We start from the raw sequence: 12500 nt of genomic DNA, 5'->3' as shown, positions 1-12500 counted from the left end.
CAAAAGCAATCATGACCCACTCTATTCTTCAGTTTTCTTTTTTTTTGAGACAGTCTCCCTCTATTGCCCAGGATGGAGTGCGGTGGCGCGATCTTGGCTCACTGCAACCTCCGCCTCCCGGGTTCAAGCAATTCTCCTACCTCAGCCTCCCGAGTAGCTGGGACTACAGGTGTGCCACCACCACGTGTGGCCATTTTTGTAAAACAGTAGAGATGGGGTTTCCCCATGTTGGCCAGGCTGGTCTCAAACTCCTGACCTCAGGCGATCCACCCACCTCAACCTCCCAAAGTGCTGGGATTACAGGCGTGAGCCACTGTGCCTGGGTGGAAGTTTAAACCCTTAATGCCAGGTTAAAACATTATATTTTCCAAGGCCATGGGCCAGCAAAAGCAATCATGACCCACTCTATTCTTCAGTTTTCTTTTTTTTTGAGACAGTCTCCCTCTATTGCCCAGGATGGAGTGCGGTGGCGCAATCTTGGCTCACTGCAACCTCCGCCTCCCGGGTTCAAGCAATTCTCCTGCCTCAGCCTCCCGAGTAGCTGGGACTACAGGTGTGCACCACCACGTGTGGCTATTTTTGTAAAACAGTAGAGATGGGGTTTCCCCATGTTGGCCAGGCTGGTCTCAAACTCCTGATCTCAGGTGATCCACCCACCTCGGCCTCCCAAAATGCTGGGTATTCTTTAGTTTTCTGAAGTGCACACTCATTTCCCTGTTCAATAAGTATCAGGAAGCAGCATGTAGTACAGAGGTTTACTAGCTCTGTGAATGGGAAGATCACTTGGCTACCCAGTGCTCTCTTATAAACATGAGTATAAGAGTGTTTCATGAAATCCGTTTTGAAAATGAACATCTCTGTGTGCCACAGTTCCTAGGACTGGGGCAAGGACACAGTGTCAAGTCTTGTTTTGAGGATGAGTCTCTGAAGAGACAGAGTTCCTGCCAGAATGCGCACGGAACATAAGTCAGCCAAGCGTGTCGTGCCAGGGATACTTTGATTTTGGTTTGCTGCTGCTGCTAGGGATATTGGGAGGGTTATTCTTTCCAGGTTGTAGGAGAGGGTTGTGGGTAAAGGTCTGTCGTAAGGGACCTGAGGGGAGAAGAGAAAACAAATTTCAACGAAGAACAGAAAAGAAGAAACAAAAGACAGAATTTGGCCTGAAAAGACTATTTACCCCTGGCTGCTAGCTCCAACTGATTCTGCATGCGTTGTTCACGCTCTCGCAGCTGACGTGTCATTTCAGCATTTTTCCAGCCTGTGTAAAGAGAAGCAAGAGACTCAGTTGCATTACTATTTTTAGACCCCTTTCCCTAGTCCTGTTTCACAGAGGACGAGCCCTTACCTTTTTTGAAGCTCTCTAGGAAGCCTTCCCGTGGAGGCAATTTGTCAAGGTCATGTACAACACGCTGGGGGATTTTAAGTACAGTGCGTACTACTGGAATCCGGAGACAGGATACTTGGACCAGGGAAAACAAATTGGAGGAGAGCCAGTACATAAACACTGCCTGGGTGAGAACACAGAGAAGGGACTCAGAAGCTGTATCCCTGGTCAGCTTGCTAGGTGGCTAGGCTAGGCAGAAGGCCTTGGAGCCAGCCCATAAGGCATTACATACCGTGGGGAAATGCATGGTTATGGGCAAGGTTATCAGGGGCATCACTCTGATCACATTTCTCATCCACTGAAGGTCAGAACTTTGCACACCTGTCTCAGCACCTAGCTGCCAAAAGAAGTGGGGTTGAAAAGTCAGGAAAGCTGTCAGTTTCAGTGAATCCGTCTCTAATCTCTTATCCATCAACTCTTTCTCCAGCAAGTGAAGGATGATCATTCTGTACAACTACTTTACCCTCCAATCCCAGTTCACTTTGCTTGCCTGGCACTTGGCCAATCTGGGCTTACCTCAAGGACAGCCCACATTGTAGCCGTGACTGCCAGTGGTAATATGTAGATGGGATCGGATACCGTGAGATCCTGGAACCACCAGAGGCCACCTGTCTGCAGGCTGGGCACAGGAAGGTTGGCCATCTCTCTCAAAGCAATGAAGAAGGAGATGAAGATTGGGGCCTATTACACAAGATAAACAGTGTCAGCATGCTTTACCAGAGGGAATATTTTCATCACCCCACTACTGAAAGCCATGTACAATCCACCACCACCTGTTTTTTGGGGGACCTGGGGCACATGAAACACAGAGAGGAAATTTGATGGGTACTGGATGAAATAAGGAAGGAAATGTTTTTGCTCACCTGAGTCACAGGGAGAATGAGAGGTTTATAGAGTTTAATACCATGTTTTTTCTGGTAAAATGCCATCTCCGAGGAAGCCTTGTAATCTGTGAGGTGAGGGGAAATTAATGGTTGGGGTAACAGTTACATCAGTGGAGGTGAACATCCTCATCATCTACCTGGCCTGTGAAATTTCTAACCAACCCTGGCCAGTCCTTGGGAGCATTAGGCCCAAGAAACAGATAAACCTTTAGAACTTCCCCGACTGTGGCAACTTCTGATTTACATTGTTCCTTTCCCCCAGCAGAATGTAAGGAAAAGTGCAAATGTGGTCTTCTCCCACGCTCATTCTGCAACTGACTCACACTCAATATGGTCTCCTGCCAACTTGGCCTCTCTGATTCGACTGGAAAACTTCTGGATCTCTGGCAAGTGATTGTGGATCCTGGCTGCCTCTCGCTGGCCCGTCACGATGAGAGGAAAAATCAGGCAGCGGGCAAAGACTGTACCTGGAAAATACAAACTAGGATTGGAGTGAAAGTAAAGCAGTTCTGCAGCTAGAAGGTTGAAGGTTTTTAGGTCCTTACTGAAAGGGTCTTATTCTTGCCTTGTCCATTGTGTGACTCATGCCTAAGAGGCCCAGAAATAAGGTCGGAGGTATGAACTAGTTGCTTTAAGGCTCAGTTCTCTAATTTGGCATCACAAAAGTATGGCATTCACTTCTCTAAGCAGATGATTAGGAATCCTGTTTGTTTCCTCAAACAAAAAGCTGACAGGAGCACTTTTCTAGACCAACAGCTTCCAAACTTTTCTGTGATCAAAAGCCTGCCCCCGCCATCAAACTGTACATGTAGCCCCAACGTACAAAAAAAAAAAAAAAAAAAAAAAAAAAAAAAAAAAAAAAAAAGCTGCTCTGAGCAAAGGAAAAGCCTGGCCACAGGATTGTTTATGTGGTGGCCTTCCCCTTGCTCAGAGGTCCCTTTACAAAACTCTGGGGCTTCCAGGAATGAAGTTCGGAAGCCATTGTTCTAGAAATCCCTGGAGTAGGAAATAATCTGGTGGTCTACTGCTTTAGCTCCTTCATATTTCTTTTCTCTCACTTCGTTTCCTGGTCATTCCAACAAATATGAGACTAGTTATAGGTTTAGGCTTTATCAACATTATGATGAATGATGTGGAGTAGAAAGAGAAGGGAGCTAAGGATAGAACACAGACTACTGGCACTGAAGGGGTAGGTAAGATAATTTAGAGATGTGAAAGTATGGTCAGAAAGGGAGAAAAATCAGGAAAGGTTATCATAAAAGCCAAAGGATTGACTTTATTTTTTATTTTTTTTGAATGGAGTCTTGCTCTGTCGATCAGGCTGGAGTGCAGTGGTGCGATCTTGGCTCACTTCAAACTCTGCTTCCCAGGTTCAAGCGATTCTCCAGCCTCAGCCTCCTGAAAAGCTGGGACTACAGGCACCCACCACCATGCCTCGCTAATTTTTGTATTTCTAGTAGGGATGGGGTTTCACCATATTGGCCAGGCTGGTCTCAAACTCCTGACCTTATGATCTGCCTGCCTCGGCCTCCCAAAGTGCTGGGATTACAGGCGTGAGCCACCACACCTGGGAAAGGATTGATTTTAAGGTCTAAAGTGTCTAATGCAGAAAGACCAAGTATAATAAAAGTAGATTTAGCAATTATGTTACTGGCAGTTTGAATGAGGTGATATGAGTAAAAGCCAGACGGCTGATGGAGTAAATGGAAAGAAGTAGGCTAACTGGATGCAGAGCAATCTTTTAAGTAATAGCTATCAAAAGAATGAAACCCAGTCATCTGTGACAATGTGGATGGAACTGGAGATCACTATGTTAAGTGAAATAAGGCAAGCACAGAAAGACGAACATCGCCATGTTCTCACTTATTTGTGAGATCTAAAAATCAAAACAAATGAAATCATGGGCAGAGAGTAGAAGGAAGGTTACTAGAGGCTGGGAAGGGTAGTCAGGGTTGGGAATAGTTAATGGGTAAAAAGAAATTAGAAAGAATAAGACCTACTATTTGACTGCACAACATGGTGACTATAGTCAGTAATAATAGTATATTTTTAAATACAGAATGTAAAAATTAGCCAGGTGTGGTGGCACACCTGTAGTCCCAGCTACTTGAGAGGCTGAGACATGAGAATCACTTGAACCTGGGAGGTGGAGGTTGCAGTGAACTGAGACTGCACCACTGCACTCCAGCCTGGGTGACAGAGCAAGACTCCGTTTAAAAAAATAAATTAAATAAAAAATAAAAGTGTAATTGGATTGTTTGTAACTTTAAGGATAAATGCTTAAGGGGATGGATATTTCATTTTCCATAATGTGATTATTACACCTTGCACGCCTCTATCAAAACATCTCATGTAGCCCATAAATATATACACCTACTAGGTATCCACAAAAATTAACAACAACAACAAAACAAATAACAGCCATCAAAGGAAGAAGAAAGATAGGGTAGTAGGTGAAGGGGAACTCAGGATGAAAGGAAGAAATCTTCCCCCAGGTAACACATGGGTGTGCTTGAGCATGTTTACATGTTCAGGGTAGGGCAGTAAGGAGGGAAATGTTGAAGACACAGGGGAGAGAAGAGATAATTGATGGAGCAATGTGGCAGAGAGACACATAATTCAAAGAAGAGTTTTAGCCTTTACAAAAGCAATGCGAGTGGCTTCCCAATTTAGGGGTTTAAGTGCCTGACCTGAACCTCTGTTCTAAACCAGGATAGCTTCATGACTGTTAATAAGGTCCCCTGACTCTAACCCCATGTTTGTATTCAAATATCTATACTTCTTGAATCCCAGATGATCTGGTGGTTTTATCATGTTCTTTAAGAAATATAGGCAGAGTGCATCTAGGTATCATGAACCTCTATCGCTCATTTGAAATCATCTGCTCTTCTGACCCCAGAGCTTCTGCAACTACTTCCTGAATCCATTCAAAGAATTGCCATCTATGAGGTTCTATCCCTAACCCATGTCCAGGGTATATTCCCCTTACATGCAGCAATGGCCCCCCACCAAGGTAGGCCCAGGTCAACATGCATAAATTCCAGTAAATTCTGGATCAGTCCCACTGGGGTGTATAACCCCAGCCCCAGTTCAGCGAAGCTCTGTTCTGCAGCAGCTTGGACTACATCTGCAGTCTCTCCAGAAGCCACCTCAGGTACCGCTGTGGGTGAGGGAGTTGCAGCAACAACAGGAGGGGCCTGAACCTGTGTGAAAGAAAGCCTTGTATGGTATTTATTCAGTAGTGAACACAAGGAAAATGAGACCTTCTTATAATAACCAGTACTGGGTTCTGTTCTCTCTACTTCTTGTTCTTCCAGGTTAGCCTAGTGTCCGCAGAATTCAAGCTTAAAAAGGACATCTCATTTTTATCAATAGTTAGGAAGAGAAGTTACTTTGAGTAAGATTCCATGACTTCCCTTCATGCTGGGAAGTTATTTCTTTTTTCACTGTTTCCCAAACTTCAGCCATCTGAATATCACTATCATGATTTTTGCCATATATTAACATGAAACAATTGCTTTTCTTTAAAACAGCTCAGAAAACCAAATATAACATCTCTCCTGTTGTACTTTCAATCATTTCCCCACTGAATTGAAAATCCATCCCAAGCAGAGATGCTATCATTTTGGAGAGCTGGGTGGAGTGTGGACAAGAACTCTGCTCCATATTCCCCCTGCTCCCAAACAAAACAAAATATGAAACCAACCAGGAAACACTACTCCTAATATTGCAGGAACGAAAGGCCTCTTACCTGGACTTCTGCAAACGAGATGGCAGAGGTACTGAGGCTGCGGGGGCCGGAAGCCGCAAGGAAGAGGTAGTGTGGGCGACCGCAGCACGGGGCTGCTGGGAATAGGAGCCGTGCGGTCAGCGGTTTCCCAAGCCATTGAGAGGGCCCTGCGACGCTGTGGACCTGAGCGTGTAAAAGGATGATGGAGCCCCTTTACCGGGAGCAGAAGTCCTCGCGTGGGGGCAAAGGGGATTCATTATGCTAACTCCCGAAGAAGCAAGCAGCCCGGCCACTACAGGTGAGGACATTGCTATTACCGCGCGCAGACCGCTAGCCCGAAGGCATGCAGCGAGTGGTGCCTGCAGAGCGAAGCTCGAACCTGGGTTCCCCGCATCTCAGTTATCGCAGACCCACATCGGAGGGCCCTGAGAACGAGGCCGAGGTGCTCTCGCCAGGGGCGAAGCCAATTCCAGAAGCTGACACCGGGCTGCTGGGCCCATAGTGTCAGGGACTAACCCTAGGGCGTCCTCACATGACCCGAGGTCATGACATTCAGGTCCCGGTGAGCAGGTCAGCGTCTGCTCATACCCCTAGCACGAGCTGTCCTGGGGCCTGGTTCACTGGGTCAAGGCAGCATCCCGGTGCTCAGCCCCGGTGCATCCTTACCCGACGCCCGGACTGTAGCAAGCGCAGAAGCTCCCGGCGTCCACACATCAGTCCCATCGCCATTTTGCCCGGAAGAGGACTTGCTTTTGCGCCTGCGCACTAAGAACCACAACCCCGCGAGAGGAAGCACTTTTGGAAGCGGGCATGAAGCCAGAGTTGTCGCCGCAGATCAGGTGGTAAAAGAGAACGGAGATTGGCGGCCATATTTGAAGTGGGTAAAAATCTGTAAAGCCACGTTACCATGAGCACGCAGAGAGCCTTTTCTGGAGATTGAAAGGGAGTTGAAGAGCTGGGTTAGTTATCATCGTAAACTATCATCGTTAGTGATGGCGTAAACCTGGGTAATTTTCCTCTAATGTCGCGATTGTCCTCTGATTTGGAAGTTTAAAAATAGCCTCAGAAAAGTCTTGGCTGTACTTGCAGAGGATTTTTCCGACTCAATGATGTTCGATTCTTTTGATTCTTACTGCTAGGTAATATTGTAATCGCAGGTCCAATGAAATTTGAGAGTAGTCTACAGTCTGACAGAAATTAAGAGAAGGCAGCTTCTGGGAAATATTTTCCTCCCGGATAAAAAGACGAAGCTTCCAGAGGAGACTTCACCTTTCCATTTTTTCTTCTGTAAGTAGGGTGGTGTGAGGACTGACCATGAGGGGACAAGTTTCCAGATGAAAAGCTCACGTGCAGGCCGGGCGCGGTGGCTCAGGCCTGTAATCCCAGCACTTTGGGAGGCCGAGGCGGGTGGATCACGACGTCAGGAGGTCGAGACCATCCTGGCCAACATGGTGAAACCCCATCTCTACTAAAAATACAAAAATTAGACGGGCGTGGTGGTGGGCGCCTGTAATCCCAGCTACTCGGGAGGCTGAGGCAGGAGAATCACTTGAACCCGGGAGGCAGAGGTTGCAGTGACCCGGGATTGTGCCACTGCACTCCAGCCTGGCAATGGAGTCAGAGCGAGACTCCGTCTCAAAAAAAAAAAAAAAAAAAAAAAAAGAAAAAAGAAAAATTCACGTGCTGAAGATGGTTGAGGGCAAAGATAGAAAACACCCAAATACTTGATGATATCATTGAGCTGCGGTACCATGCTTGGAACCGCCTATCTCCAGACTTTGTTGTGTAAATTAATTAAAGGTCTTGGCCAGGTGCAGTGGCTCATACCTGTAATCTCATCACTTTGGGAGGCTGAGGTGGGTGGATCACTAGGTCAAGAGATCGAGACCAACCTGGCCAACATGGTGAAATCCTATCTCTACTAAAAATACAAAAAACAAAAAAACAAAATAACTAGGCGGGCGTGGTGGTGCATACCTGTAGTCCCAGCTACTAGGGAGGCTGAGGCAGGAGAATCGCTTGAATCTGGGAGGTGGAGGTTGCAGTGAGCAGAGGTGGAGCCACTGCACTCTAGCCTGGGTGACAGACTCCATCTCAAAAGAAAAAAAAAAAGATAATTAAAGGTCTTTACTGTTTAGACTCTAAGTCTGTTGCTTGGGTGTTCTGTTTCTTGAAGTTAAAAGCATTCATCTTCAGGGAAAAAAAGTTGCTGGTCAGAAAGGTGGAGTTGATTATGTTTGAACCCTTACAAAGTCTCTCAATATGCAGATTACTTTATAAACAACAAACTATAGTTTCAGAAAGATACAATAACCTGAAATTATTTCAGTGACTGCTAATTTGGGGCGATTATGAATGTACCTGACAGATATGGCAAAAATAGGAGGCAAAGAAATATAATACTGATTTAGTAATAGTGGTATGAGCTAACACTTGCATATGTTGGATGCTATTGTAAACATCAATAGATTTTTTGATATGGCAACTTACTGATTTTTTTTTAGAGATTACTTTTAAAACTCAATACAATTAGAAGTAATTACAAATATACAGCTACAGAACACTTGGCAGGGTGACTATCTTACGGTACACTGCTACTTTGGTGGCCCCAAATGAACCAGGCTTCCCAATATTTGCACCTTTAGGAGTTCTTTTGAGTCTGACTGGGCCTGTAACTTGCTTTAATCAATAGTAGAATGCGTTGGAAGTGATGCTATGCCAGTTTGGGACTATGCCTTAAGAAGGCCTGATAGCTTCTGTTTTTGCATTCAGGGGGAAGCCAGCTGCTGTGTTAGAAGTTTGACTTCTCAGACTTACTGCCTGTGAAAAGCCCAACCAACCACGTGAAGAAGAACTGAGGTTTGGGCCAACAGCCTCAGTTGAACCCCCAGCCAGCAGTCAACACCAACTTTTGCCAGTCACGTGAAGAAGGCCATTTAAAAAGTGGATTCTCCAGCCCACTGGAGCCACCTCAGGTGACTGCGTGTGGAACAAAGAAAGGCTATTTGAGCCCACATTGCAAAATTACAAGCAAATAAATAAAATTACTGTAGTTTTAAGCCACTAAGTTGTTCAATAATAGATAGCTAAAATGTACAGGCAAACTTGGAAGATACTGTGGGTTGGGTTCCAGACCACTACAATAAAGCCAATATCATAATAAAGTGAGTCACAGGGATTTTTTTGTTTTGCAGTGCATATAAAAGTTATGTTGGGCCGGCATGGTGGCTCAGGCCTATAATCTCAGCACTTTGGGAGGCTGAGGCAGGTGGATTGTTTGAGCTCAGGAGTTTGAGACCAACCTGGGTAACATGGTAAGACCCCATCTCTTAAAAAAAAAATACTAGGCCAGCTGTGGTGGCTCATGCCTGTAATCCCAGCACTTTGGGAGGCCGAGGTGGGTGGATCACTTGAGGTCAGGAGTTTGAGACCAGCCTGGCCAACATGGTGAAACCCATCTCTATTAAAAATACAAAAATTAGCCAAGCGTGGTGGTGGGCACCTGTAATCCCAGCTACTTGGGAGGTTGAAACAGGAGAATTGCTTGAACCCGGGAGGTGGAGGTTGCAGTGAGTCGAGATCATGCCATTGCACTCCAGCCTGGGCGACAAGAGCGAAACTCCATCTCAAAAAAAAAAAAGAAAAAGAAAAAGTTATGTTTACACTATACTGTAGTCTCTTAAGTGTGCAATAACATGTTTAAAAAAACAGTGTACATGCCTTAATTTGAAAATATTTTATTGCTTAAAAATGTTGATGATCATCTGAGCCTTCAGCAAGTCATATTTTTACTGGTGGAGGGTCTTGCCTTGATGTTTGTTGACTATCATGACTATCAAGGTGGTGGTTGCTGAAGGTTGGGGTGGCCTAAAATAAGACAATGAAGTTTGCTGCATCAATTGACTACGCTTTTCATGAAAGATTTCTCTATAGCATGTGATGCTGTTTGATAGGATTTTACCCACGGTAGAACTTCTTTCAAAATTGGAGTTAGTCCTCTCAAACCCTGCTGCTGCTTTGTCAATTAAGTTTATATGATATTTTAAATCTTTTGTTGTCATTTCAACAATGTTCGTAGCAACTTCACCAGGAGTAAATGTCATCTCAAGAAACCACTTTGTCTAGAAGAAGCAACTCCTCATCTCTTAAAGTTTTATCAAGAGATTGTAGCAATTCAGTCACATCTTCAGACTCCACTTCCAATTCTAGTTCTCTTGCTATTTCTACCACATCTGCAGTTACATCCCTCTATGAAGTCTTAGACTCCTTAACATCAACCATGAGGGTTGGAATCAACTTCTTCTAAACTCCAGTTAATGTTGATATTTTCACCTCCTCCCATGAATCACAAATGCTGTTAATGGCATCTAGGAGGGTGAATCCTTTCCAAAAGGTTTTCAACTGACTTTGCCCAGATCCATCATAGGCATTGCTATCTATGGCCGCCATAGCTTTACAAAATATATTTCTTAAGTAATAGACTTGAAAGTCAAAAGTACTTCTTGACCCACTGGCTATGGAAGAGATTTTGTGTTAGCAGGCATGAAAACAACATTAATCTCCTTGTACATCTCGATCAGAGCTATAGAGTGACAAGGTGCACTATCAATGGTCAGTAATTTTTTTTTTAATGGAGACTGAGTCTTGCTGTGTTGCCTAGACTGGTCTCGAACTCCTGGCCTCAAGTGATTTTCCTGCCTTGGCCTCCTTAAATGTTGGGGTTACAGGCATGAGCCACTGTGCCCAGCCTGCAATAATATTTTGATAGGAATCTTTTTTTCTGAGGGGTAGGTATCAGTAGTGAGCTTAAAATATTAAGCAAACTGTAGGGTAAACAGATATGCTGTCATCCAGGCTTTGTTGTTCCCTTTATAGAACACAGGCAGAGTAGATTTCACATAATTTTTTTTTTTTTTAAGAGACAACATCTCTCTGTTGCCCAGACTGGAGTGCAGTGGTATGATCGTGGCTCACTGTAGCCTTGACCTCCCAGGTTCAAGTGATCTTCCTGCCTCAGGCTGCTGAGTAGCTGAGACTACAGGTGCAACTAATTTTTGTGTTTTTTTTGTAGAGATAGGGTTTTTCCATGTTGCCCAGGCTGGTCTCAAACTCCTGGGCTCCAGTGATCTACACAGCTACCTTGGTGCATCCCAAAGTGTTGGGGGTTACAGGTGTGAGCCAGCCTGCCTGTCCTGACAGTTTTTTTTTTTTTTTAAAGCACTTTAAATGTATTATCCCACTGCGTTCTGGCATCCAGGGTTTCTGCTGAGAAAATGGCCAGTAGTCTTTTTTTTTTTTTTCCGGAGTGACTGGACTTCAGCTGATAGTGTTATTGAGGATCACTTGTACGTTATGAGTTGCTTCTCTCTTGCTGCTGTCAAGATTCTCTGTCTTTCAACAGTTTGATTATAATGTGTCTCAGTGTGAGTCTCTTTGGATTTATTTTACTTGGAGTTTATTGAGATTCTTGGATTTGTAGATTAGTGTCTTTCATCAAATTTGGGAAGTTTTCAGCCATTTCTTCAAATAATCTTTTTGCCCCTTTCTCTATCTCCTCTTTGGGAATTGTAATGCATATGTTGGTCTACTTAATGGTATTCCACAAGTTCCTTGGTCTCTGTCCACTTTTCTTTTTTTTTTTTTTTGAGACAGAGCCTCACTCTGTTGCCCAGGCTAGAGTGCAGTGACACAATCTTGGCTCACTGCAACCTCTGCCTCGCATGTTCAAGCAATTTTCCTGCCTCAGCCTTCCGAGTGGTTGGGATTACAGGCGCTTATCGCCATGTCCAGCTAATTTTTGTATTTTTAGCAAAGAGAAGGTTTTGCCATGTTGGCCAGGCTGTTTTCAAAATCCTGACCTCAAGTGATCCACCCGCCTTGACCTCCCAAAGTGCTGAGACTACAGGCATGAGCCACCTCACTTGGCCTATCCACTTTTCTTTATTTATTTTTCTTTATGCTCCTCAGATTTGAAAATTTCAGTTGTCATATTTTCAAGTTCACTGATTATTCTGTGTTTGAGCTCCTCTAGTGAATTTTCATTTCAGTTATTGTGTCTTTCAGCTATAGAATTTCTGTTTAGCTCCTTTTTACAATTTTTGTCCCTTTCTTGGTATTCTAATTTTGTTAATATACCATTTTCCTGATTTCCTTTAGTTTTTTGTCCATGTTTTCTTTTAGCTCTTTGAGCAAATTTAAGATAATTGTTTTAAAGTCTTTGGTAGGTCAAATGTCTGGGTGTCCTCAGAAATGGTTTCTGCCAATTAATTTTATTCCTTTGAATGCGCCATGTTTTCCTGTTTCTTTGTATGCCTTGTAATTTTTGTAGTTTTTGTTGAAAATTAGACATTTGAAAAAACAGCTAACTCCCCTAGTCTTTGCAGATTGGCTGTATACTGGTACAGTTCTTCAGCACTGAGCAAGGCTTGCTTTGAGCCTAGGGATCAGCTGAGGTGAAGGCTTAAGGTCTTTTCAGGGCTTTTCTGACCAAGTGTCTTACCTG

At 44.3% G+C, this 12500-nt stretch overlaps 1 protein-coding gene and 1 long non-coding RNA gene across 2 annotated transcripts; one reads left to right on the top strand and one right to left on the bottom strand.

Annotated features, from left to right (window-relative positions):
• Positions 1-741: 741 nt before the first annotated feature.
• On the bottom strand, positions 742-6778 carry OXA1L (OXA1L mitochondrial inner membrane protein). The gene is made up of 10 exons (XM_054448854.2): positions 6665-6778; positions 6020-6181; positions 5258-5471; positions 2592-2735; positions 2248-2333; positions 1901-2065; positions 1617-1721; positions 1346-1508; positions 1178-1258; positions 742-1092 (listed from the first exon to the last, which is right to left on the bottom strand). Exons 1-10 carry the CDS (start codon positions 6725-6727, stop codon positions 968-970), a joined length of 1308 nt encoding a protein of 435 aa, XP_054304829.1. The 5' UTR covers positions 6728-6778; the 3' UTR covers positions 742-967.
• A 6-nt stretch (positions 6779-6784) lies between these two features.
• LOC129012811 (uncharacterized) lies at positions 6785-9162 on the top strand. The gene is made up of 3 exons (XR_008493720.2): positions 6785-7005; positions 7138-7285; positions 8771-9162. It is a non-coding gene; the product is annotated as an uncharacterized LOC129012811 (long non-coding RNA).
• Positions 9163-12500: the final 3338 nt, after the last annotated feature.

Source organism: Pongo pygmaeus, chromosome 15 (assembly GCF_028885625.2).
Source record: "Pongo pygmaeus isolate AG05252 chromosome 15, NHGRI_mPonPyg2-v2.0_pri, whole genome shotgun sequence".
NCBI lineage: Eukaryota > Metazoa > Chordata > Mammalia > Primates > Hominidae > Pongo > Pongo pygmaeus.
Note: the sequence above shows the minus strand (reverse complement) of the source record. Positions and strands in the feature narration are given on the sequence as shown.